This window comes from Acomys russatus, chromosome X, assembly GCF_903995435.1.
Source record: "Acomys russatus chromosome X, mAcoRus1.1, whole genome shotgun sequence".
NCBI lineage: Eukaryota > Metazoa > Chordata > Mammalia > Rodentia > Muridae > Acomys > Acomys russatus.
The window spans coordinates 51776047-51791426 of NC_067169.1; the positions used below are offsets into that span (position 1 = coordinate 51776047).

Here is a 15380-nt window from a genome sequence, read left to right on the forward strand (position 1 = left end):
TAAAGAATAAAATTCCTCTATCGGTTGTTTACAAGAAACTTATCTATAAAAATATCTACCACCTTAAAAAGGAAGGGATGAGAAAAAAAATCCAAGTAAATGGGATCAAGAAGCAAGCAGGCATTACCATGTTACTTTCTGACAAAGCAGATATCCAACTAAAACTAATTAGGAGGGAGAAAGAAGGTCACTTCATTATAATCAAGGGCTCAATTAATCAAGAAAGTAGCACAATATTAAACATATGCATCAAGTTCTGGCATACCCTATTTCATAAAAAAGCATACTACTGGAATTAAAGATACAGAATAAAATAAACCAAATAACTGTAAAATATTTCAATACTCACTTTCTCAAATAGATAAGTCACCTGGACATAATGGACAGAAACCTTAGAACTAAATGATATATTAAGTCAAATAAACCTAACACATATCTAAAGAAAATATCACCCAAAGAGCAAAGAATGTGTATTCTACTCAGAAATATATGGAAGCTTCTCTAAAAACAGACCACATGCTGGGCCACAAAACAAACCTCAAAAAAGATAGAAAAACTGAAATAATTCCATGCACACTATCCTATAATTATGTAATAAAATTTAAAATCAACAGCAACTAAAACTCCAGTAAGAAAATCAGCAGCAAGTAAAATTCCAGTAACTATTTAAACTTATGGATATTAAGCAACTCAGTACTGCATGGTGAATGGGTCAAAGGAAACTCAAGAGAGAAATGAAAATATCACTGGAACTAAACAAAAATGAAAATACAATACAACAAAACCTCTTGGGCATATGAAGGCAGATTTCTAAGCCCTAAGTAACTACATTTTTAAAAATCAGAAAAATCTAGGCACAGTTGGCACACACTTTCATCCCAGCACTCAGGGAGGCAGGCACATCTCTGTGAGTTCGAAGCCAGTCTTATCTACAACATGAGCCCAGGACAGCCAGGGCCACACAGAGAAACCCTGTCTCAAAAAACAAAACAAAAAATCAGAAAGAGGTCTTTAATACACTTGGATTTGAGTTTTGTGCAAGGTGACAAATATGGGTCCAGTTTCATTTTTTTACACAAAGACCTCCAGTTAGACCAGCACCATTTGTTGAAGATGCTATCCTTTTTCCATTGAATGGATTTGGCTTCTTTGTCAAAAATCAAGTGACCATATGTGTGTGGATTCATATCTGGGTCTTCGATTCGATTCCACTGATCAACCAGCCTGTTGCTGTGCCAGTACCATGCTGTTTTAATTACTATTGCTTTATAGTACAGTTTGAGATCAGGTATGGAGATTCCTCCAGAGCACCTTTTATTGTACAAGATTGTTTTAGCTATTCTGGGTTTTTTGTTTTTCCATATGAAGTTCATAATTGAACTTTCAATGTCTTTAAAAAACTGTGTAGTTATTTTGATAGGGATTGCACTGAATCTGTAGATTGCTTTTGGTAGGATGGCCATTTTTACTATGTTAATTCTCCCGATCCATGAGCAAGGAAGATCATGCCATCCACTAAGCCACTTAGAGGAAAAAGTGGGAAATAACCTGGAACATATTGGCACAGGGGACAACTTCCTGAACAGAACACCAACGGCCCAGGCCTTAATGTCAACCATTAATAAATGGGACCTCATGAGGCTGAGAAGCTTTTGTAAGGCAGGAGACACTGTCAAGAGAACAAAGCGACAGCCTACAGACTGGGAAAAAATCTTCACCAACCCTACATCTGACAAAGGTCTAATATCCAAAATATATAAAGAACTCAAGAAATTAAACACCACCAAACTGAATAACCCAATTGAGAAATGGGGCTTGTAACTAAACAGAGGATTCTCAACAGAGGAGTATCAAATGGCTGAGAAACACTTAAAGAAATGCTCAACCTCCTTAGTCATCAGGGAAATGCAAATCAAAACAACTCTGAGATTCCATCTTACACCCATCAGAATGGCTAAGATCAAAAACTCAAGCGACACCACATGCTGGCAAGGATGTGGGGAGAGAGGAACACTCCTTCATTGCTGGTGGGAATGCAAACTAGTACAGCCACTTTGGAAATCTATCTGGCGCTATCTCAGAAAAATGGGAATAGGGCTTCCTCAAGACCCAGCTATTCCACTCCTTGGAATATACCCAGAAGATGCTCCAGCACACAACAAGAAATTTGCTCAACCATGTTCATAGCAGCCTTATTCATAATAGCCAGAACATGGAAACAGCCTAAGTGTCCCTCAGTAGAAGAGTGGATAAAGAAACTGTGGTACATATACACTATGGAATACTACTCAGCTATTAAAAACAAGGAATTCCCGAAATTTGTGGATAAAAGGATTGAGCTAGAAATGATCATAATGAGTGAGTTAACCCAGAAGCAGAAAGAATCAAATGGTATATACTCACTTATATCTGCACACTAGCCCAAGGGGCATGTCCCATGAAAGCCTTCACTTACCAGGAAACTGGGACAGAGGGGAGGGCATCCTACTGGGACTCTAAATGAGAGACGCATGGGAGAATAGCAAAATAAAAGGATCCAGAGGGTCCTAGAAATCTACAAGTAGAACAATATGATAGGCAGATTTGGGCCCAGGGTTCCCGCTCAAACTAAGGCACCAGCCAAGGACAATACAGGAGGTAAACTTTAAACCCCTTCCCAGATCTAGCCAATGGTCAGAACATTCTCCACAGTTGAGTGGAGAGTGGGATATGACTTTCTCACGTACTCTGGTGCCTCACATTTGACCATGTCCCCTGGAGGGGGAGACCTGGTGGCACTCAGAGGAAGGACAGCAGGTAGCCAAGAAGAGAGTTGATACCCTATGAGCATATACAGGGGGAGGTAATCCCCCTCAGGAACAGTCATAGGGGAGGGGAATAATGGGAAAATGGGGGGGGGGAGGGAGGAATGGGAGGATACAAGGGATGGGATAAACATTGAGATGTAACAAGAATAAATTAATAAAAAAGAAGTAAAAAAACAAAAAAAACTCAGAAAGAGCATAAATAAATGACTTAATGATGCAACTAAAAATTTTGGGAAAATAAGAATAACAAACCACAAACTCAAACAGATGGTAAAAAAATAATAATAATCAAAGCAGAAATTAAATAGAAACAAAAGAAAACAATACCAAAAAAATTAATGAAACTAGGAGCCAGTTCTTTAATAAAGAGGATCATTGGGCACTTGGCCCAACCAGGCAAATGAAAAAGAAAGATAGGACCCAAATGAACATAATCAGACAAGAACAGGGACACATTACAACATAAAACAAAGAAATACAAAATATTACAAGGGAATACTTTCAAAAAACTGTACTCCATTAATTTGACAAATCTAAAAGAAATGGATGAATTTCTTGATTCATCCAAACTCCCAAAGTTAAACTAAGAAGGAATCAACAACTTAAACAGACTCATAACAAAAAAGGAGATTGAAACATTAATTAAAAGCCTTCTGACTAAAAAAATGTCCAGGTCCAGATGGGCTCACAGCCGAATTCTACCAGACTTTCAAAGAATGACTGCCAATCCTTTACTGCTCAGGTAACCAGAAACTGAATGATGACTCCCAAACTTGCAGACTTCCAAAGAACTATAACCAATCCTTCACTCTTCAAGAAAACGTAAGAATCACTCCCAAACTAGTTCTATGAACCTGGAATTACTTCAGTGCAGAAACCGGTAAAGGTACAACAACAACAGAAATGTACAGATTTATTTCTGATCAACATAATTACAAATATCCTCAATAAAATAATAGCACACCAAATGCAAACACATATCAAGAAGATCATCGACCATGATCAAGTTGTGTTTATCCTAGAAAAACATGGTTGATATAATAATACAGAAGTCAGTAAATATGATAAATCATAAAATGGACTTAGATAAAAATCACAAAATCATCTCAAAAGATGAAAATGCCTTTGAAAAGTCTAACATGTTTTCATGATAAAAGTCCTACAGTAGAGCTGGAAGAAATATACTTCAACATAAAAAAGGCTATATATGACAAAACGATAGCGAATATGTTAGCTGATATCTTAAATGGAGAAAAGTTAAAAGCAATCCCATTAAAATCAGGAACAAGATAGGGCTGTTGACTATCCATACCCCTTTTTAAGATTCTACTAAAAGCACTAGCTAGAACAATAAGATAAAAGAAGGAAATTAATTAAAGGGATACAAATAGGAAAAGAAGTAAGACGATCCCTACTTAAAGATTATATATTTTATATATAAGAGATCCTAAAACTTCCACTAGAAACAACAATTTCAGCAACATGGCAAGGTGCAAAATCAAATTACAAAAATGAAAAGCCTTCCCATATTCCAACAAGAAACTGAGAAAGAGATGGTAGACACATTTCCATTTATAATAGCATCAAAGACAATCAAAATCTTGGAATAAAACTAACCAAGGAGGTGAAAGACCTCTACAATGAAAACTTCAAATTGCTAAAAGAAATCAAGAAAGACATTAGAAAATGGAAAAATACTCCATGTTCATGAGTTGGTCAAATTAAGGTTTTGAAAATGACTATCCTACTAAAAGCAATTTACAGACTCAATGCTATCCAAAGCAAATGAATAAAAATAACAACACTGAAGGGACTGCTATTCCAGATTTTAAGATTTATTATAGAGCTATAGTAATGAAGCCAATATGATACTGGCACAAAGCATATAGGAATTCCTGAATGTGCAAAGAAGTGCGTCTCTGCATCTATATCTGTTTCTTGTGCCTTTTTTGTGGATTCTTTTCCTTCTACTCGTTTTCTCCTATACCAATGTGTTAGTTTTTGGTTTATCTTATTATATTTTATTTTATTATCCTTTAGAATCTTCTTAGTTTTCTAATGAGAGACATAAAGGAGGTGGATCTGGATGGGAGGGGAGGCGGTAAAGAACTGGGAAAAGTAGAGAGAGAGGAAACCATAATCAAGATATACTATGTGAGAGAAAAAAGTTGTTTTCAATAAAACAAAAACATGTGTTATTCTCTCATTTGTAATTTGTAGTCCTCAATATTCTGATTTGAGTATATAGCATGGAGTAATCAGAGAAACTGGGAAAGCTTAAAAGGAACTGAAGCCAAGGCAGTGGTGGCGCACGCCTTTAATCCCAGCACTCGAGGAGGCAGAGGCAGGTAGATCGATGTGAGTTCGAGGCCAGCCTGGTCTACAGAGAGAGTTCCAGGACAGCCAGGGCTACACAAAGAAACCCTGTCTCGAAAAGAAAAACAAAAAAGGTGGCGGTGGCAGCGGCAGCAGGGAGAATAGGGGATATGAAGGGACTGGCGAGGAAGGGCTGGGGAATAGCAAAGTATGAATAGTATGATGTAGGAAACTAAAACAATGGGGTGAGGGCGCCAACTACAGAGTAATGAGGGCAGTATAGTAAAAAGAGAGATGAGGGATGAATAGCACCAATGTTGCTTAATAAAGGCTCAAGGAATCACATTTTATATATAAAAATTATATATAATTTATGTGCATATATCAAAAATTATAGTGTGTGTGTGTGTGTGTGTGTGTGTGTGTGTGTCTTAAAGGAAGTTATGCTACCTAGGATGACAATGCTCCCTAGGAGAACCATAAACTAACATAAACTAAAGTAGCAGGCATAAGAAACCTCCCTTCAAATTGATGGTTAGGGTAGTCCAAGTGACTCCCAAAACAATACAGATTATTGATGTAGCCTCTGTTTGCCTCTCAGAGGTTGAAGGTAAGCCCCTACGGCTAAAGACAATACATAGTTTGGACGCAGGACTTAGTGTGTGATTCCAGCTGGATCTGACCTAATAGCCTCCTCTGTGGTCTAGTTTCGAAGGTAATAAAAAATACTATGCAAGCTCTCAAGAAATAAAAGCCATTAGCAGTCCTACCCACCTCAAACACATTAACTCAAAAGTGAGTCCAGGACAGCCAAGGCTACACAGAGAAACCCTGTCTGGAAAAAAACAAAAAGGGGGGAAGGATCTGAAGAAATTGGCAGGGAGGAACTTGGAGAACAGCAAGGTACAGTAGGAAACTAAAACAATGGGCTAAGGGCACATATGAACTCATATGGACTCAAACATATACCGAGCATGGTGAAGTATCTGTACAGGTGCAATAAGTGACAGTCTGGGTAACTAACAGCTATCTAAGTGGACTTAGGGCCTACTCAATATGAATAAAATCATACCTGGTACTAAAAACCAAGCCAACTTCTCAGGGCTAGTGAGGCTGTGAACCTTAGAAATTATTCTACTACCACCATTAACTCTTTACTATATTATTTTTTGTTTGTTTACTTGTTTTGAGAGAACTTCAGTTGAGAAAATGCTTGTACCAGACTGGCCTGCCTGTGGGGCATTTTCTTGATTAATGATTGATGTGGGAGAACCTAGTTTACTGTGGGTGGTGTCACCCCTGGGCTTTAAGAAAGCAAGCTGAGAAAGCCATGGAGAGCAAGCTAATCAACAGCATTCCTCCATGGCCTCTGCCTCCATGTTCCTGCCTTGCCTTCCCTAGATGATGGGCTACAAGTTTGAAGATGAAACAAACCAAATTGCTTTCAGTCATGATGTTTTATCACAATGATGGAAACTCTAAGGAAGACATACTATGGAGCCTGTAAAAGATAATATCTATTGGAAGGCATTTAGGTCATTTAGGGGTGCTGTTCTTTCAAGAAAATGCTGTTTTTCCTGGAAGGAGTTTTTGGGACTGTGAGTTAGAAAAGCCTAAACTGGCATCATTGGATTCCTGTATTGAGATATAATCGCTAGTACCCACACATGCTCACATCATTGACATCCACCATGATTTGATACAGTCAAAAGGACCATCACTAGAATTAAGGTGATGCCAATGCCCTGATCTGACCCTGCAAAACTAAACAAACTGAGTTAAAGATACACCTTTTCTTGATAAGGAGTCTGTAACAAGTGTTTCGTTATAATGTCAAAAAGTTAACTCTACTCTGGATCATATAATGCTATATAATAAAATTATTAAGGAACAACAATTTTCCAGAGCAGATCTACCATTTTACATTTCAAGTGGCAGCATAACAAAGTTAGTGCTTATATACATCCTTGTTGCTATCTGCTATGTGTCTCTTTTTATTATTATAGCCATCTCAGTGGCTGAATTTTCACTAAAGTTTTAGGTCACATTTCCCTGATGGCTAATGATAGTTGCATCTTTTCAAGTGGTTATTCCACATTGATTCTGATGATGCCAAAGTTTGACAAGCACTAAAATGTCTCTAAAAACTTTAAAGACTCTAGATATTAATGATCCCATGAAAATAAATCCAAAGAACATAGCTGTAAAACAACACCTACTGATTTCTTCCTGTTTTACATTACTCTGGCATGCAGGTTAATGTATCTTAACTCTTGGGGTTTTCTAAAAGAATAATTTGGATTTTATTAATTTCTTATAATTATTTTAGAGAAATGTCATTTGAAGATCAGTGCAATGTAAGGCATATCAGAATTTAGGCACTCAAAATCCCTTAAATATGCAGAGTACATAATAGTAGTGCTCCCAAGTTGAAATAATTACAAGTTATCTCAAATTCTGTAAAATCATGGTTCACATACGTTCTTAAAAAGAAAAGGTCAGGGTGGGCACTGGTGGCACATGCGTTTAATCCCAGCACTTGGGAGGTAGAGACAGGCAGATCTTCATCTACAGTGTGAGTTCCATGACAGCTAGGACTACACAGAGAAACGCTGTCTTTAAAAAAAAAAAAAAAAAAAAAAAGGAAGGAAGGAAGGAAGGAAAAGGACAAGCTGAGATCTGAACATATTGACCCCTGGGAACCAATCTTTTAATGAGTGCTTGTACAAGGGTTGTCTGAGACCAGAAGCCCATGTTGTGGCCTGTTACTTGTACTTTGAATAAAAGTGCCAACGCAATGCATGCTCAGCTTACAGCGCACCCCCACCACTTTGCTAACTGGCCCATGCTGAAGGAATTGGGTTGTTGGTTGTTGCCAGTAATGACAAGGTTTTCATGTTGCCTTCCTCCTACTGCACTTTTATAAAAAAAGGACAAATGACACCCAGGTCAGACACTTGCTGAATCACAGCACACCACTCTCATGAAACTCTGTGCTGTCACAGAACAAATCACAGCTCAGATGACAAGTATTGGGTAGCTTGCTGGCAGCCAAGATAAACAGAAGGATAATCACACAGATGGCTAACTTGTCCTTTCTCCTTCTCAACTGGGTTTTATGAAGATGACCTTCACAGGACCACACACAGCTTTAAGGTTACCATTGCGCTCTTTGTTAACATTCCTTCACTCCACAGTCTTTTCCTGCATGGATTTCTTCACCAGCCCATTGTAACTTGGTTGGTAGGCAGTGCTGCCTCCACAGCCTGCCACTGCCGCCATCTTGGCCTGCCATGCCTTTAACTTTTATTTTACCAAACCATCGTGAAGTCTTTTTTTTTAATTCCTTTGAAAAACTTTAATATTAACTTCAAAAATAACTTTACAATTACTTAAGTGAGTTAGGAAGTAGCACTATATGCACCAGTACAATAATGTGTTTCTAAGAATGAATACGAATATATATTTAGTGCATTAATTAAAAACCACAGAAAAACGTTATTCATCAAAGAAAGAAAAAAATCAATTCATGATACCTTTTATTATTTATCAGGAACTGAATAATTCTCAGGCAGAACGTCAAAGGCATAGCAAAATATAAGATTTCCCTAGTAGCTAACAAAGAAAAACAAATTAATTAATTAATCATACTAACAAAGAAAAAATGAAAGTGAATAAAACATCAACTTTATAGTAAGTTTAACTATTTTCAATAACTTTTATGCTCAAAATATCCATATTAAAATTTTGCCTTATACCATATTTTATTTAATAATTCATTAAAATCTTTAATGCATTACTACCCACTACTAGAAAGAGGGTAGTAACACAAACAGGCTTATATGGACTGCAAAGTAAACTAGTGTAAACCTTCTGAAATCAACTTGGCTATGCTAAGAACACCTGGTTAAGAATTTAGAATCTGGAAAAAAAAAGAGTTTAGAATCTGAAGTCAGATTAAACTTGATGCCAGTTGCCATCTGTCCACCGACAGGCAAGTTATTTCATTTATCTGAACCTTAGATTTGTCACATGTAAAATAATGACTACACTACCAATTTCTTTATGTTACCAAGAAGATTCCATAAGATAATGTACATCCCACTGGGACTCTATGTAAGACAAATATAGGCGATGGGGAAATAGAAGGATCCAGTGGATCTTAGAAACCTACAAGAACATCGTAACGGGTGGACCAAGGCCCAGGGGTGCCTGTTCCAACTATTGCACTAACCAAGGACAATACAAATGGTAAACAACGAACCCCTACTCTGACCTAGCCAACAGACAGGATATTCCCCATAGTTATGTGGAGAGCGGGGACTGACTCTGACATGAACTCTGGTGCCCCATACTTGACCACCTCCCCTTGGTGGGGAGCCCTGGTGGCACTCAAAGAAAGAATAAGCAGGCCACCAAGATGAGACTTGATAGCCTGTGACCATAAAGTGGGGGAGGAGGTCCCCCTTGGTCATAGACCTAGGGCAGGGGAATAGGGTGTAAGTGGGAGGGAGGGAGGAACGGGAGGATAAAAGTGATCGGAGAACAATTGAGTCGTAATCTGAATAAATAATAAAAAATCAGGAAAAAAAAGATTATATAGCAAAGTATCTAGCACTTACTAACATTAAATGACAGTTCCTTTTACTGTTATTCCCTTTCTTCAGAAACTGAATTTCTGAAAAGCTATCTGAAGTATGAAAAAAGGTTTCTGAAAAAAGGATACCTAGGAGAATTTATACTATAAAAACAGAAAGGAAACATCATGAAATATCCACCAGCATAGCCGTAAACTATCATATAACTTTAAAACTGCTGAGCATTAAATAAAATTTACAAAAATGACTATACACTAACATAAAATATTTAAAACTACTAAATTTAAGACTACTAGTAAAGCCATACAAAATGTAAAACATACAAAAGTAACCAAAAAATACTAATAATACATCATCAAATTGCTTAAAAATTATTGTTTAGATTTAATGATTAATTCAGCAAATGCTTAATGAGTATATTCTCTAAATATACTCTGTCACTGTAGTCTCTCAACCTACCTGATGCTGCAACCCTTTAACTGAGTTCCTCATATTGTGGTGACCCCAGCCATAAAATTTCATTGCTGCTTCATAACTGTAATTTTGCTACTGTTGTGATTTATAATGTGGATGTCTGTGTTTTCTGATGGTCTTGGGGAAGCCCTGTGAAAGGGTCATTCACCTTCCCCTAAGATGTTGCAACAACCCACGGGGATATGCCTATTTTCAGTATCTTCCAATTTTTTATTTGATGAGTTTGTGATATCCTTTCCTGATAAAAATCTGTTCACTTTTAAAATTTTTGCCAGGTACGGTGGCATACAACTTTAATCTCAGCACTTGAGAGGCAGAGGCATGCAGATCGCTATGAGACCCATGTGGTCTACACAGCAAGTTCTAAGCCAGCCAAACCTATAAAGTAAGACCTTGTCTCAATTTTTAAAAATTTTTTTCTGCTATAAAAAATGGCAGTCAAAGTTGAATGTCTACAACTAGGCTAATCATTCAAAAAGGAAAAGAGTCTCAATACTGAGCATTAGGAAGGTTGAGAGACTACAGTGACTGATTTAGAGTATTTTTAAAAAGTAAAGACATGAACAGACTACATCTATGGCTGTAGCCAGTCAGGGTGTAACTGAGTAGTATAAGCTTGCCCAGCATGCGCAGTCAGTCCCCAGCAGTGCAAAACTGAAAAGACCATAAAGTTATCTTCTCAACACAGTAAAATGAAATACTTATTATTTTAATAGAAAAACATTAAGGTTATGGAAGTCTCAATTTATAACAATTTTCAGAAAAATTAGGTTAAACTGTTTCTGAAAGAATTCTAATCCAAAACTAACCAACTTCAAACTTGTTCATTTCAATAATATATTTTATTTTCATCTATAGTATTAGTCTGAGCAAGTCTATTCCTTTAGTAGGCTAACTGCCTTAGCTTGCTAATGCAAGAAAAGTGGACCTGTCATACTGGTTCTTAAGTTTTCAGCCTGTGTATACAGAGATGCTATAGAATCCTCTCTACATGTGAGCATCTTAGATCTTTTGAGTGATTACATTTCTAGAGCTGACAGAAAGATTCGGCAATATTAAATTAGCACAAAACTTAGGGCCACTGCCAAATTTGATTACTACCCCAATTATTAAAAATGTTCATTATACATATACCAATAATTGCACTAACACACAATTTATATAGTATAAATAACTCAGTTCTTAAAGATGACTAAAATATCCAGGCATGGTGGATCTACAACCCCAGAATTTGGGTACTAGAAGCAAGAAGAGCAGGAGTCTGAGTCTCAAGAACAGCGTAAGCTATATGGGATATATGTAACAAATGTTTTACATATATTTTCTCATAACATTCTCCAAACAACATAAGATAGGCAGCATTATTGTTGTTATTACTATTACATCTCTTTTGAAGATAAACTGAAACACAAAATAGAGCATTTGCCAAAACAGACACAGCTAGCTATATATCAGTATATTTATTTCTTGGTATATTCTTCACCCTTAATAATAATTGAAAAACAAATATCAATGTTTATACAAATAATTATTTAAAAGGGCATCATTATACAGTCTCATTCAATGGGTAATTTTTCTCTTTTGGCCACTGTGGAGGAGGCCAGGAATATCTCAGCCTGAGAACACAGATCTAATTGTTCTCCTTAGTACTTCCTCTACCCCCATGCCCATCTCTAAGTCCCTCAATAAAACAGCCATCCTTTCCCCACTATCCCTCCAAAACAAGAGTTCTTTGTTCATGGTTGTAGAAAATTTCATAAAGGTTGAGCAGCTGTAATTCTCCGCTAAACTAAAAGGAAACTGATTGCTTTGATTCCATTTTATTTTAAAAGCACCTTTTAATTTTGCTCCTATTCTTTCTTGTCTCTTTCTTACTAGTTGATAATTCCTTTTCTATTGATCAGTTTCCTTCTAAACTACCACCAAATTATACCTATTGTTAGTAAATTACAAAATTACTTTGTGCTGATATTTCAAAACTGTATGCTCTTTACACAGAGAAATGATACCTTCAAGGAGCTCTCCATTACATGCTTTGCCTTTCACGAGGATTCTCATCTTTAAGAAAAGCCCAGCTGGATCTAAATGTTCCTATTTTAAACAAAGAAATCACAATGATATTATAACTCTGGAATGTAAAAGACAATTCTCAAGTAATTGCCTGTTTTGTTCAACCTTTGCATGATGACTCAGAATCAAAGGAAGACAAAATTATAAAACACCATATAAATCATATAATAACATCTGTTCTATCCCCAAGGAAATTTCCTGATATTTTATTCAATCTCAATAAAATAATACAAGGAAACGAGCGTGCAAAACATTTCCATAGGCTGGCAAACATTTAATGGCAATGTAAATATTTAAATGGAAACTCTCACACCATAATCTAAGGAAAACTTTAAACACAGCTAGATGTATTTTCTATAACGTTTCTCCTTCCCTTTCCTCCTCTAAAGCCTCCTATATACACCTCCTTGCTCTCTTTCAAATTTATCGCTTCTTTCTTCATCAATTGTTGTTATATGGATATATGTGTGTGTTCCCAAATTTCTGCTTAGTTTGTACATGTTTTAATAAGCATGCTTTTTCAACAATGTTAGAAAGAACATAAAATGTATTATCATTTCTATATGATATAGCTTTTATATCTACCATTAATAACAATATTGCCTAAGTGATATGTCCAAGTTATTGTTAGCTATCCCTAAGACAACTGTGAATTCTTGCCTGGTTCTACTTTTGTCATCTGTACAACTGGCTAACCTTAAAAGAATGTAGAGAGTGGAAGCTTTTTAAAAATGTGCAGCATAGGTCCACAGAAAAGAATTCTTTCTTCTACAATGACAATTAGCTTCTACAGAAACATTGTAGTTACTGGATCCATACTTTGTAAATACTTACAGCTAGTCACTACATGATAACTTAACAATGAAAATTAAGGAAAACAAACATTGATGTATATGACACAAACACAGAGAATAAACTAAAAGTCAACTTTAACTTAGATTTATTATTGTGTTTAAATTTCTAGTACTGTATCTTTCCACACTCTGTCTCCTTTGAAGCTGTTTAACTTGGGACTTCAAATGATCGCATTATCTGATTTCCCACAGCTTCAAAAATAATGTGTTCATTCATCTTACATCCTGATTGCAGCCTGTTCCCTCCTCTCCTCCTGGTCCCACACTCTAACCCTCTTCCCTCATGCCCCCAAACCTGCCCTTCAGAAAAGAGGATCCCCCCATGCCAACTGGCCCCAGCACATCAAATCACACCAGGGCTAAGTGCATACTCTTCAATTGAGGCCAGATGAAGCAGCCCACCAATAGGGTAAAGGAATCCAATAGCAGGCAACAGAGTCCATACCAGAGACTGCCCCTACTCTGCTTGCTAGGGAACCCTCATGAAGATCAAGCTGTCAGGGGCCTAGGGGCTTATAGAAACTGAACGTACCTTCTTACAACATGTGTCCATAGTAGAAGGGTCACTAAAGCTAATGACATTTGAGGGAAACTCACTTTCATCTAATCATTCCAAAAGTCCCAACATAATATTGTCACTTTGAAGGTTAAGATTTCAACATAAAACTTATAGGGGGACACAAACATTCAGGTCACAGAAATATTTATTTTACCTTTATGTACTACAGAGTGTAACAATCTGTTGTATTCTTTTAAGGCATACTAAAGCAACTGTCTAAGCTGGACTTTAAGCTATGAATTAAAACTTTGAATTTTTAAGTTAATATTTAAAAGTCTCATACCTTATTTGCTAGGAATATAGCAACGAGGGCCTTATTATAATATTCTTCATCATCACAATCCAAATAAACGGTGGCTAGTAACCGCAGCACTTTAGCCTATAATAAACAACAGAGAACAGCTTCTGGCTAAGGGATAAACTCCAACACACAGATGACTAGCATTCGCACAATGATGGCATCATCTCAACCACGAGTTATCGTTTCTAATAGCACTGTCCTTATACAACAACATAGTCTCAAAAAATGTCTCATTGTCCTAGTTTATACCAAACATTATCTAAGAAATGATGGTGTTGTTTATACTTCTGCCTTGTTTAAATTTAATATAAATGAAATGTATTAAAATAATTATTTTCCTTGTCTTTTGTTTTTGTTTTTGTTTTGCTTTTTTGATGGTGGTGGTTTTTGTTTCTTTGGGGGTTTTCTTTGTATTATTTTTGTTTTGTTTTGTTTTTTTTTATTAATTTATTCTTGTTACATCTCAATGGTTATCCCATCCCTTGTATCCTCCCATTCCTCCCTCTTCCCCTTATTCCCCTCCCCTATGACTGTTCCTGAGGGGGATTACCTCCCCCTATATATTCTCATAGGGTATCAAGTCTCTTCTTGGTAGCCTGCTGTCCTTCCTCTGAGTGCCACCAGGTCTCCCCCTCCAGGGGACATGGTCAAATGTGAGGCACCAGAGTACGTGAGAAAGTCATATCCCACTCTCCACTCAACTGTGGAGAATGTTCTGACCATTGGCTAGATCTGGGTAGGGCTTTAAAGTTTACCGCCTGTATTGTCCTTGGCTGGTGCCTTAGTTTGAGCGTGTTTTGTTTTATTTTAGTGTTCGGAGACAAGGTCTCATACTATAGTTCCTGCTGGCCTAGAATTCCTCAGAATCATCTTGGGTGCAAATGCCACTGTGCTCAGCTTAACACAATTTATTTTCTTAATGGCACCTTACTAATAAAGTACTTTATCATCTCTAATTTAAAACTCAACTCAGCAGCATTTTAAAATGAATGAAATATCAGTTAATCAAGTCAGTATCTCTGGCCAGGACAACATTGATACAGGGAGTATTTGTAGACAATGTAAATGTGTTTACTTACATATTCATGGGAAGAATTGGAGGAGAGGAAATGGACTGAATCCAAACACATTATGTACATGTATGAATATTAAACAAAATATTAATAAATGTTAAAAATAAGAGGTTCTATTTCAATACACATGTCTCCCATTAAGTATAAGGATAGTAGGATAAGGCAAAAATGACCTATTAACCTTTTAAAAAATGTTAAGCATATTAACCCCTTCAGATTGATAGGAAGAATACTTGGGTTATCATTTCTCTTAGTTTTTAAATTCAAACACTAAGATGGATCAAATAAGATGTGTATAAAGTAATAGCATAATTACTCTGAAACAACT

At 36.6% G+C, this 15380-nt stretch overlaps 1 protein-coding gene across 1 annotated transcript in view; it reads right to left on the minus strand.

Annotated features, from left to right (window-relative positions):
• Tex11 (testis expressed 11) overlaps positions 1-15380 on the minus strand; it is a 223002-nt gene that overhangs the window by 135801 nt on the left and 71821 nt on the right. The window contains exons 10-12 of the mRNA XM_051141799.1: positions 13962-14057; positions 12205-12286; positions 8660-8738 (exon numbers count right to left, since the gene is read on the minus strand). Coding sequence (XP_050997756.1) covers positions 8660-8738; positions 12205-12286; positions 13962-14057 — 257 coding nt within the window. The remainder of the gene's footprint in view (positions 1-8659; positions 8739-12204; positions 12287-13961; positions 14058-15380) is intronic.